The sequence below is a fragment of the Emydura macquarii genome, unplaced genomic scaffold, assembly GCF_026122565.2.
Source record: "Emydura macquarii macquarii isolate MOO-44397 ecotype Brisbane River unplaced genomic scaffold, CSIRO-AGI_Emac_v2 contig_306, whole genome shotgun sequence".
NCBI lineage: Eukaryota > Metazoa > Chordata > Testudines > Chelidae > Emydura > Emydura macquarii.
Window position 1 is genome coordinate 14808897 of NW_027130443.1, and position 19685 is coordinate 14828581.

The 19685-nt window shown below is 44.6% G+C and overlaps 1 protein-coding gene across 3 annotated transcripts in view; it reads right to left on the bottom strand.

The window, feature by feature from the left end:
* Window positions 1-19685, bottom strand: part of INSR (insulin receptor) — an 88932-nt gene that overhangs the window by 20137 nt on the left and 49110 nt on the right. For all 3 annotated transcript variants that reach the window (XM_067561324.1, XM_067561340.1, XM_067561331.1), the window contains 8 exons: window positions 15369-15684; window positions 13276-13421; window positions 12694-12838; window positions 12227-12441; window positions 10015-10141; window positions 7762-8012; window positions 5863-6030; window positions 4353-4554 (listed from right to left, as the gene is read on the bottom strand). In XM_067561324.1, the coding sequence (XP_067417425.1) occupies window positions 4353-4554; window positions 5863-6030; window positions 7762-8012; window positions 10015-10141; window positions 12227-12441; window positions 12694-12838; window positions 13276-13421; window positions 15369-15684 (1570 nt within the window). The remainder of the gene's footprint in view (window positions 1-4352; window positions 4555-5862; window positions 6031-7761; window positions 8013-10014; window positions 10142-12226; window positions 12442-12693; window positions 12839-13275; window positions 13422-15368; window positions 15685-19685) is intronic.

Genomic DNA, 19685 nt, shown 5'->3' on the forward strand with positions numbered 1-19685 from the left:
AGGGCTGGCTCTGGCTCAATTAGAATGGTTTACTGGCGTGGTAGCAGCCATATAGTCCTCTCTTGGAGGAGTGAGCCTGGTGCCCCAGGAATCTGACACTCAATCACTGGCTCTTCAGGAGGAGGGGACATTTGAGCCTAGCTCTGTTTTTTTTCAAAGCAATATCCGCCCTCCCTTCTTTGAGCTTTCATGTGCCAATTGCTTTTGGAGCCTCTTCCTTATTGTTGCTCATCCCTGTGTGAAACTCTTTCCAGTACAAGACCAAACAACGTGATAAAGAAGAAACAAAACATCAGCTTCTGAAAGCCACTTTGTCTAGCTGCGAGAGGAAGTCACGAGGCTCACAGCTGGGGTAAAAAGTTCCCCCTTTGCTTAGGAAGGGGGCTGTGGGAAAGCAGCGCTTTTAGAAATCCCTCGCCTGTTCTGTCAATGCAAAGCAAATAAGCCTACAAATTCCACTTACGTCCCATCCCACCCACACCCAACATGCCTTGCACAAGGCAAGGGGGCATTCCTTGCGATACTCCCAGCCCGCGTTCTGAGACTAGAGAAGAAGTGAGATTCAGGCTGGCTAGGAGCGTCTGTGGCAGGGGGAACAGGTTTCCTGTAACAAATACGGAAGGGGAAAGGAGGAGGAAAAATGCCTAAGCAGGGCGAGTGTGAGGAGATGTGAGAGAGGCACCTGGGGAGGAGTTGGGCCCCTCTACTGCCCCTTCCACCTTCTGCTTACAACCCTGAACAATTTCACCAGCTTCTACTTCAGCTAGTCTCCTTCAAGAGCCCGGTCTTCCTTTTCGTGACCAACAGGAGTTTCTGCTTTCAAGTAGGGTCTATGAAATGCTGTAAGGGAGGAGGCCACTGGCAGGTAGCAGCAGCAGAAATGAGATATGTAATTATATACATATTCTGTTTCGCTGCCTGACCCTGGATAAGTTGCCCTGGAGCAGATCAGCAGGCAAGGAATAGCAGCAAAACAATCTCTAATTCACTTTGCCACAAGCTGGAAACCTATCACAAAAGGCAACCTAGCAGGCAGACTGCATGTCAGTAGCATGGTGCGTCTGCTGCTGGCTTATCACAGTGAAGGGATCCCGCATTTGTAAATTAATTAATGTAACAGGGCTGGAGGTTTCTTCCTTAGTAGGCTGAGAAGATGGTGTCCTGGTGATTGGTTTCTTCTTACAATACATACCCCAGACATTGGCCTGAGAAGCATCCTGGGCTGGCTGCACAATAAAATTAAAAATCACATTATAAAAATTGTTTGCTTAGATCCAGAGGATATTGCCTATGTGATCATAGAAGATTAGGGTTGGAAGGGACCTCAAGAGGTCATCTAGTCCAACCCCCTGCTCAAAGCAGGACTAACCTCAAACTAAATCATCCCAGCCAGGACTTTTGAATCTTAAAAACCTCTATGGATGGAAATTCCATCACCTCCCCAGGTAACCCATTCGTGCTTCACCATCCTCCTAGTGAACACATTTTTCCTAATATCCAGCCTAGATCTCCCCCACTGCAACTTGAGACCATTGCTCCTAGTTCTGTCATCTGCCACCACTGAGAACAGCCTAGCCCCATCCTCCCTGGAACCCCCTTTCAGGTAGTTAAAGGCTGCTATCAAATCTCCCCTCATTCTTCTCTTCTGCAGACTAAACAAGCCTAGTTCCCTCAGCCTCTCCTCATAAGTCTTGTGCTCCAGCCCCCTAATAATTTTTGTTGCCCTCCGCTGGACTCTTTCCAATTTGTCCACATCCTTTTTGTAGTGGGGGGGCCCAAAACTGGACATAATACTCCAAATGAGGCCTCACCAGTGCCAAATAGAGGGGAATAATCACTTCCCTTGATCTGCTGGCAATGCTCCTACTAATGCAGCCCAAAATGCTGTTAGCCTTCTTGGCAATAAGGGCACACTGCTGACTCATATCCAGCTCCTTGTCCACTGAAACCCCCATGTCCTTTTCTGCCGAACTGCTGCCTAGCCAGTTGGTCCCCAGTCTGTAGCTGTGCATGGGATTCTTCTATCCTAAGTGCAGGACTCTGCACTTGGTCTTGATGAACCTCAGCAGATTTCTTTTGGCCCAATCCTCTAATTTGTCTAGGTCACTCTGTATCCTATCCCTACCCTCCAGCGTATCTATCATTTCTCCCAGCTCAGTGTCATCTGCAAACTTGCTGAGGGTGCAATCCACCCCATCCTCCAGATCATTAATGAAGATGTTGAACAAAATTGGCCCCAGCACTGACTCCGCTTGTTACCGGCTGTCAACTAGAAATCAAGCTGTTGATTACTACCTGTTGAGCCTGATGATCTAGCCAGCTTTCTATCCATCTTATAGTCCATTCATCCAACCCATACTTCTTTAACTTGCTGATAAGAATATGTGGGAGACTGTATCAAAATCTCTGCTAAAGTCAAGGTATATCACGTCCACCGCTTTCCCCACATGCACAGAGCCAGTCATCTCATCATGGAAGGCAATCAGGTTGGTCAGGAATGATTTACCCTTGGTGAATCCATGCTGGCTGTTCCTTCCACCTTCCTCTCTTCCAAGTGCCTCAAAATGGATTCCTTGAGGACCTGCTCCATGATTTTTCCAGGGACTGAGGTCGGGCTGACTGGTCTGCAGTTTCCTGGTTCCTCCTCTTTCCCTTTTTTAAAGATGGGCACTATATTTGCCTTTTCCAATCATCTGGGACCTCCCCCAATCACAATGAGTTTTCAAAGATAATGGCCGATGGCTCTGCAATCACATCAGCCAACTCCCTCAGCACCCTCGGATGCATTGCATCCGGTCCCATGGACTTGTGCATGTCCGGTTTTTCTAAATAGTCCTGAACCTGTTCTTTTATCACTGAGGGCTGCTCACCTCCTACCCGAACTGTGCTGCCCAATGCAGAGTCTGGGATCTGACCTTGTCTGTGAAGACAGAGGCAAAAAAAGCATCAAGTACTTCAGCTTTTTCTACATCACCTGTCACTAGGTTGCTTCCCCAGTTCATTAAGAGGCCCACACTTTCCCTGAGCATCTTCTTGTTGCTAACATACCTTAGAAATCCTTCTTGTTACCTTTCACGTCCCTTGCTAGATGCAACTCCAATTGTGCTTTGGCCTTCCCGATTTCACTCCTGCATGTTTGAGCAGTAATTTTATATTCCTCCCTAGTCATTGGTCCAAGTTTCCATTTCTTGTAAGCTTCCTTTTAGTGTTTAAGCTCACCAAGGAGTTTTTGGTAAGCCAAGCTGGTTGCCTGCCATATTTGCTATTCTTTCTGCATATCGGGATGGTTTGTTCCTGTGCGCTCGATAAGGTTTCTTTAAAATACAGCCAGCTCTCTTAATGATGGCTCATGTCCCCTTTAGCTGTTGAGTGCACAGAGTCCAGGCAATCCAGCTGCAGCTCTACATTTCACACTGAAACCTGCTCATCTACACAGCACGAGCAATAGCAAAGGGATTTTGCAGACACTTCCATGTGACAATGGCAGGTGTCACTCACTCACTCAGGCTTGCAGAGAGGAAATGCTGTTTAGTAGTGCATGTTTTAAAAGTAACGTTGAGTAGTAATGCTGTTTTAATAGAATTGTTCATTGGCGTAGCTTGGCCTTTCTCAGGCAGCTGCAAATAAATATTTTCTGGTTAAGTGCAACCAAAAAAGAACAGATTTTGTGCCTGAAACTCATGATGACTTGAGAGAGCAAATTACTACCAACCCCAACTTGACTCCCATAGTGCATTCTCTGTAACTCATATGAAGTGTGAGCACATTCAGCATCACTTAATGTGACATAGTGTGCACCATTCAAAACAGGACATTGGCCACCTACAGCAGTTCAATGCCATGAGGAATGTGAGGTATTTCCCATACTAAGTACAGGAAAGACCGCAAATACCTCAGTAAAAGCCAAGGTTGTGGCATGGTTAACTTCCCTTTTTCTTCTTTTATTTTTAAGTGGCGAATGCACAAAAGCTGCAAGGAAGTTTCAGGCAGAAGAAACGGCCATTTTGACATCCCACAAGTTTAAATAAGCTTCCAGGTTTTTAATAACTTGTTGAGACTTCTCAGTTTATGAAGTCAGGCTGAAAAGAATTCCAAGAACAGGTAGCACAGCAGGGTCTCCCAAAATTGAGGTAACATCAGTTATTCAGGTTCTAGTTTCACCAGTCTCAGCCACATATCCATCCAGACATTGCTCTACACAGCCCTATAGATACCTCTGTCTGACACAGTGCCCTGGAGAAACTGGCAACATGACCAAACCCAGTCTTCAATCTTTGGTTTCACTTTGATCGTCAGTTTACATTTCCCCACCCCAAAAGCCAACTAAACCAAGCAGCAGCAGAGTTTGTTACCTGGGGACAAAAACCTCATTGTGGAGATAGTTCTCAAACATTTTGCGGAAGGCAGACTCTTCCTGCTCCTTCTGTATTTGAGAGTCAGTTTTTGGACAGGAACAACATTCCCCGCTGATGTCCTCATTTTCACTTTGATTATATTTCTGAGGGTCTTCAGATTCAAAAGGGGGAGACCAAGTCCTCGAGGGCAATTTTAGTCCTATGGAGAAAAGAATTCTTATATCCCACACATACACACCTTTGCAAACGCCATTAACTAGATGGCGCATCAGTTTAAATCACCTAGATTAAAAAAGTGAGAACTATTTCCAGGATACTCCTTGAAGCCCACTGAGCCGACATTACTTGTGGCATGCATCTCTCCCCATGGAGCCTTGAAATCCAGACCCAACACCCTTGCTGGTAGCTTGTCACATGTATACCAGAAGCAATGAACCATCTTTGCATGGATGCTATGTTCCAATTATTTTCCAAACTCTAGGTCAGCTCTGCTAAGCTGCACTGGGCCAGCATACAACATACCTGATGCTGTCCTCAGCCTGAAAGAGGTGTGTATATTGGCATACGAGTGGTTAGGAGGAGGATCCCAGGTGAGGTACTGTTCACACTTCAATGGATGTTTATGACACACTCAGCAAGGAATCAGTGCATTGTTCACTGGCGACATGTTTAAGGGCTTGCCTACGTTGGCTTTCAAACTAGGATTAAGCACAGCATCCTCTGGACTGTAGCCAAAATGGGGTTCTAAGATGAGTTGGCCAGGTGAGGTGAGTGAAGCCTATAACCTTTAACTAGGGGCTGCTGGATTCATGTAACATTTGGATAGCCAGTCCTCTCACACCTTGGGTCTAGAAGCCTCTAGTCTGCAGTTGTGAAAAAGCCTTTGGCCCTCGTACATACTTGCTTTGTCATGATGCTTAGCTATTGTGTCACAATCAAACTGTGTTGTAGCCAAGTAGGGCTCTACCATGCTTCATCCAGTCAGTAGGGACAGAGCCGCAAGTGACAGATGCAGTTTTGAAAGACACCAATAAATCTCTTTAACCCCAAGACAGATCTAGAAGCCACGGAGGGGGTTACATATGAAATTAATCTGACCCCAGGTCTCCAGAAGCCCAACAATATTTAATCTCACTCATTAACTTTTATAGAGCTGGTTACCCAGTTTAGAGAAGCAAGAGCAGGAGGCAGGTCCCAGGAAGATTAAAACACCTGATTTTACTGGATTCAAACAAACCATTGCTCACAATCTCTGATGACGGGCCTGACAATAGGAACCAGGTCAATGCAAAAACACAGTGGGACAAGGCAGCTTTAAAACATCACTGTGTGCTCCAAGAGCATCCATCATCCACTAGCACGCTTGTGATCCTGCATCCTAGCCACCTCGCCTGTGGCAGAGAAAGAAACCACACAGCTGGTGTGAGACTAGCAGAGCCCACACTTCAGTACCCGGAAGCTTTGAAGGTCAAATCCAGGATGCAGGGTGGGCAGAAAGGGCACCTACCCTTCAGGCAGTAGTCGAGCTCAAAAAGCTCACTGTCCTCAGGCTGCTGCTGCCAGAACACCAGGTAGTGCGTGATGTTCCCGTTTGGCTCGGAGGGCGGCTTCCACTTCAGAATGATCTGGGACGAAGAGTTGGACACCGATATTGGATCTAAGGGGACTGAGGGAACTGAAGGGAGAAAGACACAGAGGTCATGCATATCACTCTGCCAAAAGAGACCCAGAACAACTCTGGGTGCCTTCAGTGCTATGCTGCTGTGGCTCACAGCCCTGACACGGACAGCCAGTACACAACCAAGCAGGTCACACACTGGCTTCCACCGCCCAGTTACTTTTTGCAGAGCGTCCCCAGCTCCATCCCCAAAACCATCTGTTCTGTGACCATTTGCTGGGCTTCCCAGCATTATGAGTTACTGTGTTACCCCTCTCAGGCTCAGTCATAACCAGCCAGCCCCACTTTAGAGACACAGGATTCAGAGCCACCCTGCTCTCCTCACAAGCTCTCAGCTGTGCTATTACCAGTCTCATCTATTGTTTGGTACAGTCAATCGACTTTTTTCACTAAACTCACGACCCCCTGGATGAAGCAAACACAAACTGATCCAGATCCTGATCTCACTGTTGATAATAATCATAATAAGGGAAGGAAAAAATCTTTAAGTTAACACCTTCCTCAAAGCACTGGTCTCATCTGTCTCTTCTCTGGACAGGGACTATCTTTATATTTATGTGTTTTGCATAGAGAAAAAGACACACACATTGCCAGCACTTAAATAAGTAATTATGGGAATTCAGTTCAGCTCCCTCCCCAGTGAAGAGTCATTTCCCAGGATTTTATGTCTCAGAAGTCCTGGCATAGGCATGCGCACGTGGTGTGCCGGGTGTGCCCAGGCACATCCTAATGCAGGGGCATCATAGAAACCTTCTGTATCCGTGCCGCAAACCCTTTTTATGTTGCCTGCGGTGCCATCTCGGTCTGTTTAATGCTGCCGCTGAAAGTGTGAACGGCACGTGGTTTCTTGGCGGACAGAGCTGCGCGATCATGTGGCGGACGGGAAGATGCCACGATCTGCCGCCGAAACACCCTGTCTCACGTCATTTCTTGGTGAGACGAGTACGTTGCAAGAATTCCGCCGGCAGGTAATTCAAATGTTGAATGCCAGTGGAGTTGAGTTTGACACCCCTGATTACCTAATGAAAATGTGCACACCCTAATGAAATGTGCTGCGCATGCCTATGAGTCCTGGATTCCATGACTTTCTGGGCCTGTGACTTCTGGGGCAGGGCTGGAGCAGCTGTTAGCACCAGGGCACCCCCGATTAGCTGATCGGCCAGCCCGCCCGCTGAATCAGGGACCTGGAGCAGCTGCAAACTCCAGCAGTTCTGTTTTCCCCCAGAATATTTTTAGTAACAGTCAGGGACAGGTCATGGCTTCTGTGAATTTTTGTTTATTGCCCAAGACCTGTCTCTGACTGATACTAAAAATACTCATGACAGAATCTTAACCTTAATTATTTCCTTACAGTCTTCCAACCAGGCCTCAGAATATTAGGATTTGCCTTTTCCCATTCATTACTTGTTTTGTCCTGATTAAATTGTTTGCTTTATCAGGCAAACAAACAGAAATTATGGGAGAAACTTCCTCCTGCATGGAAAAAAATTCAGGCCTCCCCCACCCCAGAGTGGTACCTGATGAAACTGCAGCAGGGTTACACCCGTGTGTGAACATGCTCACATACACCTGCACAAAGAATGAACGAGGAGCCTGCATGCATTATGTTCGGGCACATAGTGTCAGTGGAGAGACCAAGAACCATAAAGCTTGGCATTCAGGCAAGGAGTTTGGTGGGTATGTTTTTTCTTGCCATATGCAAGGGGACATTAATTGGACTGCACTCACCGGTAGCATTGGTCTGGACATAGATTATTTCACTCTTTGCGCCGTATGTCCTTCGTTCGTCCGAGAAGGTAACCAGCGTTTTAACAAACACAGCGTACTGAGTCCAGGGCTTCAACCCCCGCAGGAGCCACCCCGGCTGGGCCTGCGCTTTTGGCTCATTTGAGCGTGGGGGAGGGTCAACATCAACCACTGTCCAGCTATTTGATCCACAGGCATCTTGTCCGTCAAACTCTGTCACATTCTGGTATGGACTTTTTCCAAGGGAAAGAGAAGGACAAAGGCCTTGAGTTAATATACTCCAAACTGCAGGTTTTTAGGAAAGAATCACAACAAATATGAAACACCTAAGACCATGATAATCCTTTATGCTAGGATTGCCAAGAGCTTTACAAACAGCATCACAACATCCTGGTGGGAGAAGGTATTAGCCCCCGCCTACAGTTGGGAAAACTGAGTCCCAGAGAGGTGAAGGGATTGTGTCTGTCAGGAACCCTGGAGTCTTGACATCCAGCTGTCTAGCGGTACCATAAATCATCATCAGTTATTGCTCCAGACATACAGTTTTTACAAGCCAGAGCAAGCCACTGGTCTGCAAAATACTATTCTCACTGCAGCAGCCATCAAGGAAGCTGCAGATAAAGGAAAATGCATCCCCCTCAAATGAGCCCACAGAGCCAATGGTGCAGTGCTGTAGGAGTGGGTGCAGCTGGGTAAGGGAAATGGGCAGCATTTCTCCCAAAAGGTCAACTGATGCCTTGAAGCAGGAGGCAGCCAAAACCTGAAACTTCTCCACTAATAGAAATGGGGAAGTTCAACTCTTGCTTCCCAACATATGGAGCCAGCCCTTGGCACAGCATGTCCCCAGCGATGTCCGACTCAATCTGTTGTCCTGCTAAAGGACAGCCAGTGATTTACAGCTTGTCTATGAAACTAATGGAATGAATGACAATCAGTCAGACAAGGCTGGCTGTAACTTGATCTGTTATAAGAAAACTCAGAATAACTGCTTGAGGCACCCCCGGGGAAATAATAGTTCTCTCCACGATCCAAACTAATTCTTGTCACTAGCTGCATTGCCCACACGCAAGAATACAACACAACAGCACTCAAGGAACCCAAAAGTGCTCAGGGAACCCAGAACCTTCTCATGCCTGGGCTGGTTGGTGTTTAAAAAAAACTGAATTCAGGGGCCTGGGCTCCAGAATCATTCCAGACACGAAAGATCGAAATTCCTCCAGCCAAAGCAGAGTCCATCCCCAGGGAGCGAGCAGGATATGTGCCATGGCAGAGGAAGTCCCTACAGAACATCTGGCACACCGGGAAGGAAATATTAACTGTTTGGGAGTTTGACAGGAAATTGCCCTCCTTAAGAAGTGCATAATCACATTGGCCAGTCCTGCCTTCTTACCAGCTAAACTGCAGAGTCAAATTTTACTGTTTGTTTAAACTCTTTTTTAAAAAAATCAAGTATTACAAAGCTCTCTGCTGTTAACCAGGATACAGGGTAATGCTCCTTTCCAGAAATTCTGTAGTCTCCAGTTGAAGGCTCCAGAAATACCATTCTTCAGAATGCATTTCAATTCCCCAGGCAAGCTACAGCCCATTAGCGGTGCAAGGGCTGCCTGTCATGGGACAGCTCAGAGCTCTGAGTTCATGAAAGGGTGCAGCTGCCTGGGAGGGGATTTTGTGAAATCTGTACTTTGCCACAGGTGTCCTCAATTCACTTTGCTTTCTGCCTATTGAGACAAGGGCTTTGATTTGAGCCTACAGAACAGTGAATGCCTACTACTCTCGCAGAAGTTCTGGGATGGGGGTGAGCTATAATTCATGCTGATCGCTGTCAGTCTCACCAGAGCCCGTTTGATTTTTTTTAAAATGGCTCCAGGCTGGAAGGGTCGAGAAATACCCCACTCAAGCCGATGAAATCTATGGCTTATGTAATTAAGTGCTGAATCGAATGAGCTTTAATTCTCCATTTTTATGTTAATCTTTAAAGGAGTATTTTGGCTGTACATGACACAACTAAGACAGAGATCTTAATTAGCACCTGTACAGCAGAAAAGTGACACTGGGAAGTTACATGAAAGGGTCAGACATTCGCAGGGATTAAACAGTGGTAACAGTAATTGGTCTGACATCTGCTCTCTGAGGCCAGAAATAGTTTGTGGAAGTACATGGAACCACTAGGGGCCTGCGTGGCTTTGGGTTGAGTTGGCATCTCCCCAGAGTTATTGCATACACTTCTCCACTTACGCCTCTTTGTAGAAAAGCATAAATCCCAGGAGATCACGGAAGTCAGGCGGCCAGTATGGTTCCCACTTCAGTAGGATCTTATCATGAGATGTTCTGATAAACGAAAACTTCAGCAATTCATTTTCACCTAATACAAAAGACAAATGATACTGCTTTCTTCTTTGTTTTAAAAACTGCAGTGTTTTTTCTTTAAGTTCCTGTTTTGCATAAACACGTTTTAGAACCAAAGCACCTGGAAATGCTTACAGCTGAGAAGAATTGCACATTTTAGATTATAGTTGAAAAAACGATAGGATTAGAAACAATCCAAATGGGCTTCTTGATTGGTTAGCTCAACAAATCCATTCTACAGGTTTTCTATTCAGCGAGATGTCTGTCAGCTCTGCCTACTAGTAGTTGCTTAAACACTGCAGGTAACTTGAGTCAGAAATAACTGATACTCTTGTAAAAATTCTCATAGGAGTGTAGCTATATGAGCTGGTGTTGGGAATAAAGAGCATTAAAGCAAGAACTGAAGATAGGACTTTTGCTTAACACTGCATCAGTGATTCAGCAGAAGCTTGGCATGGTGACACAGCTAGCTACTACCGTGGAGACAAAAATGAGCAAGGCAGTGGGAAGGCTAAGCAGTAGAAAAGTAAAGCTGAACAGATTTTAACAAACCAAACCAAACCAAACCTACTGAAAAGTCTGATACTTTCAACTGCATTATCTACAGAATGGAGAACCCTGAGAACCCACAGTCAATTATTTACAGTGGTAAAGAAATAAAAGCTGCCACAGAGAGGCACAGGAATTAGCCCTAGATAGGGAGAAATATAAAGCCTGGAAGTTGGTTAAAATTCATGCTCGTCTGCACAGACATGACCAGTGAAACAGTTTGTGAAGCTGCTGCAGCCTCTGTCTCCACTTTGATGAAGTGCCCAGTCCTGCCGGGGAATAGCAGGGCCCCACTGCAGAGAGGAACATGAACAACAACATTCATTGCAGCGGGAAAAGGGTTACAGTCTTATTATTTCCGAGGGACCCAGGAAGGACAAACTGTGAAGCACTGATTGGATTTGCCATCCCTGCAATAGCTGCACAAGGGAGGAGGAAGGTGGTTAGGTTCACTGGTGCTTAGTCCAAAACAAACAAAGGGCTTTTTTTGTTGTTTTTTTTAAAAATAAACAGGATGCTGCCAATTGGAAAACTAGACTTGAAACAAAACAAACAAAAAGCCAAACACATCAACACTGGGTAGTTTGGAGAAGGCGGGGAGAGGAGCCAGCCACAGCTGAGCCCACCAGAGGTAACACTAGCAGGAAGGAGGGCAGTCTCCTCCTGCAGCTGCTTTCAAGACAAACCTGGACGGCCTGCCTGGCAGCTTTGCACCAAGAATCCCACACAAGTGTGGTTTGGGCCCCAGGTTCAGCCTCTCCCACGCTCTAGCTTTGGGAAAAGCCTGTCCCTGCTCTGGTTGGGGAGGGGATAGGAATCCCACAGAGGCAGCATGCTCAGATCCAGCTCACTCTGCCTCACCTACAACTGGAGTGAACTGGAGAGGCTTGACCTGCTAAACCATGGGAAATCTTGCTCAGGAATGGCACCTTTGGCTGTGAGCAGGAGAGATGCTGGCTGGAAGTGCTCAGGCTATGGCCTGGGAAAGCTGCCCCCTCTTTATTCCTTAGCTTTGACATGGAACATTCCTGATCATTACTGCCAGTCTTTAAAAATAAGTCACATTTCTGCCTGAAAAGCTGCTCCTACTGTTGTCATAGCAACTGCTCCAATCGCTACAGCTGAGAAGAGCAGAAATACTTTCTCCCCTTTTCAGGTTATTTTGCAAGCATATGTTTCAGTGTCACTGCTTCCTGTCACAGAGATAGGAGGTTATTAAACATGTACATAGCAGCAGAGCACAGATGCCCCGATCAGGATTGAGGCCACAGTGTGAGATGGGCTGCGCAAAGACACAAGGCTACACAGCCCCTGCCTGAAGAGTTACCAGTCAACGAGTGGAAGGGGGAAAGGCACCCTGCTATTTTTTGGGAAAAAAAACTATATAACCACAGTGTCCCTTCAGCTAGCTTACAGCATAACTGGTGTGCCCAGTGCTTCACACAAAGAATGCCAGGACAGTCCCTGCGCCGAGCCATTCACAAACCAGACAAGGAGATTAGCAAGGACGTGCATATGGCACAAATCTCATCACTTTATGAAGCTTCCTTACATGAGGCCTGGTCGCCATTTGTCTTCAGGGCTATGTCATTCCTCTCCTGACGTCCCTTGGTTCCAGAGATCTCCTCCATCTTGTGGATTTCAGATAAGCACAGTTTGGGGTTATAATGAAAGAAGAGCTTCCCCCTTGCTATGGTGAGATTGTGTTTGCTCCAGTCCCAGAGCTGACGCAGGTTCTGATTGTCGAGGGCATAGAAGGAGTAATTCCTGTGAGGAGAGAGAGAATTGATGAGGATGGGTTCATTCATATACTGGCTTTTCTCATGCTCTAATTCAGACATGAAGCAAAACGTCTCCCCCCCATCCCTCCCCCCACAGAATACCTATAAGGACAGGCTGCAACTATGGGAGATTGCAATTAAACACGTTTAAAAACAATTTGCTAACATCCTCCTAATGACTTACATTGGCCACCCCAATATGTAAAAACAGACTGAAGCATCTTGCGTAAAAACTCACCCAGCTTCCAATGTCTCCCCTTTAATCAGGTGTAGCTTACGAAAAAAAGAAAGAGAAACCAAGGCATAGGAGCGGCGAATTTTTAGGTAACCAGAGATTTCTTCAATCAAGCCAAGATTTGCTTCAAGCTCAGCTGCTATGTTATCTGGGGAGAGGGGAACAATAGGTTCAGGCTCTCTGATATCATGGTGATGAGCACTGTATCAGATCCCATATTTCTCTGTACAAATGGATGTTTTTATAAAATCTGCCCTGGGAATTATTCTGAGGAAGTTCTATGGCCTGTGTTATACAGGGGTCGGACTAAATGATCACAGTGATCACTTCTAGCTTTCAATCAATGAAACCTGTGTTTCAATAACTAGCTACATAAAGTGATTAATTCCAGAATCACTGTGAGGTCTGAAGCAAGTTTTTGCAACAAATTCTCCACATTCAAGCTTTAAAGGCCCTGCAGAGACCCCAAGCTCAACTGACACTGCCTCATTGCCTTTTTGGACATTCAGTTCTCTCTCCCCACTCTCCTGATTTTCCATGTTCTAAGAGTTCTCCTTGATGCAGCACATAAGATGCAGAGCTTACTTCCTCCACGGATGTTTATGATTAAGCTTCCATTAATGATGGTGCAGCCACGAAGCTCCTGTGCAGATGTCACTGAATCAATTATCTTCTCTTTGCCGTAATCACAAACCTTTGGACAGGGCCCTGCACATGGAGAACAGTGCAGGCTGAAAAACAAGAGTGCAGAAGATATATAAGAGATGTTTTTGCAAAGCATAAACTGGGGCTTCATCAAAATTGACACATGCAAGGTAATCAACTGAAAGCACAATAGTATTTTGACAATATGCGGCTTGCCTTACTTGCATCACACACAGTATATGGCTCTAAAGAGCTTCACATACAATACTTGAATATTTTCTCCTCACCAGTCTGTGAATCGAAACCAAAATGAGAGATCTGATAAAGAAAGACTCATCTGATGGTCTAAGCAGCTTTGATTCTTTAGCTCAACAATATATACCACAATTAACCAGCCTATTTGCCAGAAAAATCTGAATGAGAGAAGACGTAGCACCGAGCTGTTTCTCTGCAAAGTTGAAAATTTCTACAGTAACAAGGGAAAGAAGACAGCTACTTTCCTTCTCACCTAGGCAAGTCTGCATGCTGTGCATTAACTTAAATGGCATTTACTGGAGACAAATACTGTCAAGATGTTCCAGAACTAACAGCTCACTATCCCCTCTTGTTAATATGCCAGATCCAGAACTTTTGAAGTTGATTGACTTTTCATAGTCATTCACATGAAGGGGACAATAATTCTTTGTAAGGATGGGATTGTAGCTTCTGCTCTTAAAGCTAATTAATACTATTTGTAAGAGATGCAGCATTTTACCCAACAGCAAGAAATCCAGGCCCATCCTCCATCCTAAAGTAGTTAACCAAACATATAATTCATGGACAGGGTGCCAGACTGTTCCCAGGATTTCTCTGATAATAGCTGGAAGGCAGTACACAGAACTACATTAAAAAAGGTAAACAGATTTATATTGATGTGTTTTGGAGATAGGAGACTTTTTTAATGGCAGTAAAAAGACAAACTGTCCTTGCAGTTATGACACCAGCACCTACTTCCAGTATAATTCAGAGGAAAAAAGTGTCTCATCTCCTCGAGGAAAAGCACAAAGACATTGTGAGCAAGTGCCAGTGGCAGAAGGACTGGTGTGAGCAGGGATGGCCGAGTGGAGGACAATGCAGAGACCACTTTTGGGGCTGCTGATTCATTTACGTATTTGAAATACAAAACTGGAAATAAGACTCAAAAATCCAGCCACAGCAGGAATTACCTTAAATTGCTAACCAAGGAGCAAATGTACGTGAACACAAAGCTACAGATATTCATAGGAAATCTGACTCATCACAATAGATAGTTTCATTGTGGGAGAAACACTGTTTTCTGTGATCAACAGCATAATTATGTATATTATTCTTTTGTCCTTAAAGCCCTGGGAATAATCAGAAAAGGACTGTAACCTCCCTTCTGCATATGCTATACTTGCTTGTTTCACCATACTATGATAAATGGACAATGTGATTGCCTACAAGGGCATATGATCCATCCACAACTGCTATTAGCATATATCTCCAACAGCTGGAGATGGCCCATTAGATGGGGAGGGCTCTAAGTTACTACAGAGAATTCTTTCCCAGATATCTGGTGGGTGGGTCTCTGGGTCTAACTGATCGCCATATTTGGGGCTGGGAAAGAATTGTCCCCCAGGTCAAATTGGCAGAGACCCTGGGGATTTTTTGCCTTCCTCTGTATCATGGGGCACAGGTCACTTGCTGGTTTGAAGTACAGTAAATGGTGGATTCCTGTAACCTGAAGTCTAACTCAAGATTTGAGAACTTCAGTAACTCAGCCAGAGGTTATGGGCCTACTGCAAGAGTGAGTGAGGTTCTGTGACCTGCCACATGTAGATGGTCAGACCAGATGATCATGATGGTCCCTTCTGGCCTTAAAGTCTATGAGTCAATAAGACACAACACTTCAGTTGTTTTTCAATGTAGATATAGAATATGAATACTATTCTATAGCGTGTGTGTGTGTGTGTCTCTGTGTAACACACAAGCAACAACACTGGGTTTGTTACAAACAAACAGACACCACTTACTTGCTGGAGTTCATGATGTATCCCGATGGACACTCATGAATACACTCGTTGTTATGGATAACATGGCATCCCGATTCCCTGGCATTCTTGCACTTGTTGTGCAGCTCCTGGCAGAAGCCGAAGGTCACGCAACGCCACCCCTCGAAGCGGTAATACTTGGCCGGGCAGGTTTCCACACACTTGCCATCAAGGAAAAAGTTACGGCAAGCCACACACTTTTCAGGATTGTTGGGCTCTGAGCAGTTGCCTAGGCATTCGCTGTGACAGCACTGACCGTCAGAGGTGCAGCCTTGTGACTTACAAGCAGGTGGACAAACTGCAAAGATAAAAGTGAAAAGCACATGAGCCCTTGTTGACAGTCTGCTGATCTAGGGCCCCCAAGTTCCTTCATCGCACAGCATCATCCCCCCTAGCTTCGGGGCTTCAGGCTTGTCTACTCTATATGGTGGGAGTAATGCGCATGACAGGGGTGTGATTTCTAAAACACATTAGTTAGGATGTGAAGACCTTTCTGTGTGCACGAGCAGTTCCCCATTATGTTCAAGCACAGCACGGAACATCTAATGCACATAGCAGGGTCTACATATACCAATAAGGGCACAACATGTTCATTTGCTTTAGAAAAATCACACTCCTGTAGGGCACACTGCTGCTCTGGGATGACAAGCCCTTAGTCTGTAGTGACACCGGCTCAGAAACTGAACTGGATTTCTGATAGCTCCATCAGCCAGTTCCAAATACCAGGCTTTCACCCATGCTGCTGCATGGAAGTGGCATCTTCTATCTCCGGAGCACATTCACCTTGACAACTCATTGTTCTGATTTAAATCTAGGTTTAAAGAAGATTTTTCTACTTCTTAATCCCAGTTTTATTCTTCTAGGACATGTTCTATGTACTGCATACTGGGACTCACAAGAAGTGCTTTTATGACTTCGCAATATCGAATCCAAGACCTTGGGATAACCAATCACATGGAGTAGATTCCACTAAACTAGATGGAGCTTCTCACAATTCACTGAAAAGGAAGCTCCTCATGATGATGCAGCAAAGAATTTATTTGCAATGATCTTTTAACTTCATCCTCAGCATTCATTGGATGTTCTCAATGGTTTCTTAGCTTTATACCAACCTGTCATGATCTTTGCTGGGGAAGAACAAGAGAAGAAACTGACAGGCTTCAGGACCTAGAAGGGCATCCAATGTAAATACTTCAGCATTCCTCCCCAAAGAACCCAAGAAGGGAACCCACAAGACTTATTGCTTGAGGTTTTCATGGTTTGCTTTTTTAATTATCCACTACTCAGTGCTTCACAATACTCTAACGAGCAGTTTGGGTTTTGAAACAGAAATCACACAGCAGTATAGCCCAGAGCAAATGCCGTAACTAGAGCTGAGTGACGAACTGCGGGGCCATTGAGAAAACCGAAAAGTGCCAAAGGAAGGTACATTTCGGCCACTTCCCTGGTTTGCATAAGACTTTCACACTTAGTCCTACTATTAATGTTAGATTGAGGAGCAAATCAAATGCAATTACATCATTCAAAATACAGTCACTGACCATCAATTCCGACTGTTATAATGAAAGTCTGAGAACAACTCTACCAGAGTAAGCGTAATAAGCCAAATATAAACCAACTTGATCCAGTGTGGAGAATAAAATAGCAGGAGGCAAGATTTAAGGAGAGGGATGCAGCATGGGTGGGGGATTAAAGTTAATTGTAGGGTGACAAATGCATTTGGACTACAACTGTATTCCCTAGTATCCAATCAGGCCATGACCCTACTCTCACTGGAGTCAACAGATGTTTTGCCAAGGGGAACTGGCTCTGGTCTTTGGTCTGAGGATGCACTTGGTGGCATTGGTAGAACTGGTTCTCACTGCCACCCTCTAAAGAAATGTTTATATGAACTCTTCTGTGGTCTAGGGTGACCAGACCAGGTAATTCTCTCTCATTAGCAGCTGCCTCATACAGGCTCATTTTGGATTTCTGCTAAAAATGGCCACAGTCAGTTTTCCCTATCCCACTCTTGTCTGGCCCGGGGTTCTTTAGGGACACGGAGCTCCCTAATCAGCCAAAGGGACAGCTATTGTCCTCACCAACTCCACCCAGGACAGAAACCCATCACATAACTAGCCTGCAGCTTTTTAGTGGAAGTGCAGGACCCCCTCACTAGATCTTATTTTTAAACTCGTGAAATACACACACGGGTCATCTGAAGGGCCCTGGGTCAAGTGACTGAAACCCATCAACCTACCCAGTTTAAAATTCTTAAAATCCAGAGCATTTTCACACTCAGATTTGTGTGAGGGTTTTTTTGTTTATGTTTTTTTTTAAAGCCACTATGTGGTCAAGACAAAATATTTGTGCTGGACCCACCTACAGATACAGAAAGAGTCAAGCTGTATTTACACTCACAATTTGCATAACCCTTCCCTGAACAGATAAAATACTTCACCTGCAAACACTTAACTCAATATTAAACACTCAAGGGATAAGAACATCTGCAGGTGTAAAACAACGCAGGGCTCACATGGCAGTTCTTGCAACCAAGCAGCACTGCTAGCAAACTAGCACTGGCAGCAAAAAGATCCTGCCCACACTAGGGCTTGAAATTTTGCTGGACAGAATTTTCTAAACCCTGTTATGCTTGTAAGCATGCTTTGCCTCCACATTGCCAGCTAGAAGTGGGAAGAAAAAAATCCCATGCACATGGTGAATCAATTGGCACAAAAGTCACGCCATGTAAGTGTGGGTTCAGAAGGCGAATGTGTAGCAGAAGCAGGGATGCAGTCAGCCTGGTTTGTGCTCTGTACGGATATGGCAGAAGTCAACATGGTTTGTGCCTACACTACAGATATAATCAACTCAATTACAAGGCTTCCATTCTGTAGACCAGATGGAACCTCAAACATACCCTTGAACTGCACTAAAACCTTGGACACATCCAAGGCTTTCACATGATCTGGGGCAAGCTTAAGTCCCATCTACATAGCAGGTAGAATGACCAGCAAGCGTTAAAAAAAAAAAAAAAAAAAATCAGGATGGGTGTGCAGGGTAATAGGCACCTATACAAGACAAAGCCCTGAATATCAAGGGCTGTCCCTATATAATTGGGACATCTGGTCATCCTACCCAGAGGCAACAGGAGATAGGCTGTTTTCCTGGATTCTTCTCATATAGGTCTTCTGGCTTTCACTATAAAAGTCTTAACATTTTTTATGACGATTATCTAATTTACTCCAAAATGTAATTTTAATCCCACCCTAACCCCAGGGAAAAATCTCATGTTTAAAAATATTTTCATGGAGGTGTTTTGGCCCATCTTAGAAGGGAAATATCAGGATTAAGCATGGCAAGAATGAAGCCAATACTTGCACACTGTGGGAACTCCGGATCCAGAGTAATTTGTGAATGTGTGAAGATACTGGGAAGAGTAGTTACGGCATGTGTTGAAGCTCCTGCACAAACTGCAAATGTCAAGAAAATGGAGCACTTGTTACAGATTGGCTTCAGATACAGATACTTGAACTTTACAGATGTATTAAAGGAAGAACACATATGAAAACCACAAGTTGTACAGTCTAGAGCCCTTATGTAGGCCTTTTAAAATAGCGAGTCGAGCCATTTCTTTTATTTTTTCTGTGCCAAATCCCTGTATGCCAATTTCAGAAGAGAAAAGAATTTTGCAGATAATTCTCTCATAGAATACTAAGGTGACATAATATATAAAGTTTACCAATGAAATTTAGCCTGATAACCATAGAAGAATACTACTGATTATACTTAATTTGAACTTTCAGTTTAATAGATTATTCAGACCTTGTCAAATCCAGTGTTCATTGGTTATTATGGAGCAGCCCTGGAGCGTTGGTGCTTTCACAGGTGTGTGGTTACTGCTATAAAAGACTCATATAAGAAACTTAAAGAGTAACAGGGTGATTGCTTCCACCATTGAGAGACTGGAAACTTTGCAAAAGAAAAAAAGAAAAAAAAACAACCTGTGAAAAGAAATTTTACATCTAATTTAATAGTTAGGTTCCTATAGAACTGTAGAATATTCACCAGTTCATTATTCCGGCTTCAAAGCCACAGAATTCAGAATAATTCAGGATGAAGGCAATGATTTGTAGGTAATGCATTAGGCCTATAAACTACCAGAATGCTTTGCATAATTACTTTATTTTTTCTAGATGAAGAACTACTGTAGTATTTTTTGCCATCAGTGAATCATCTTCCTTTTAGAATTTATGGGGGAAAAAGCAAACAAAAAATCCTAGTTAATTATCAAAGTATAAAAAGAGAAAAGCACAGGTG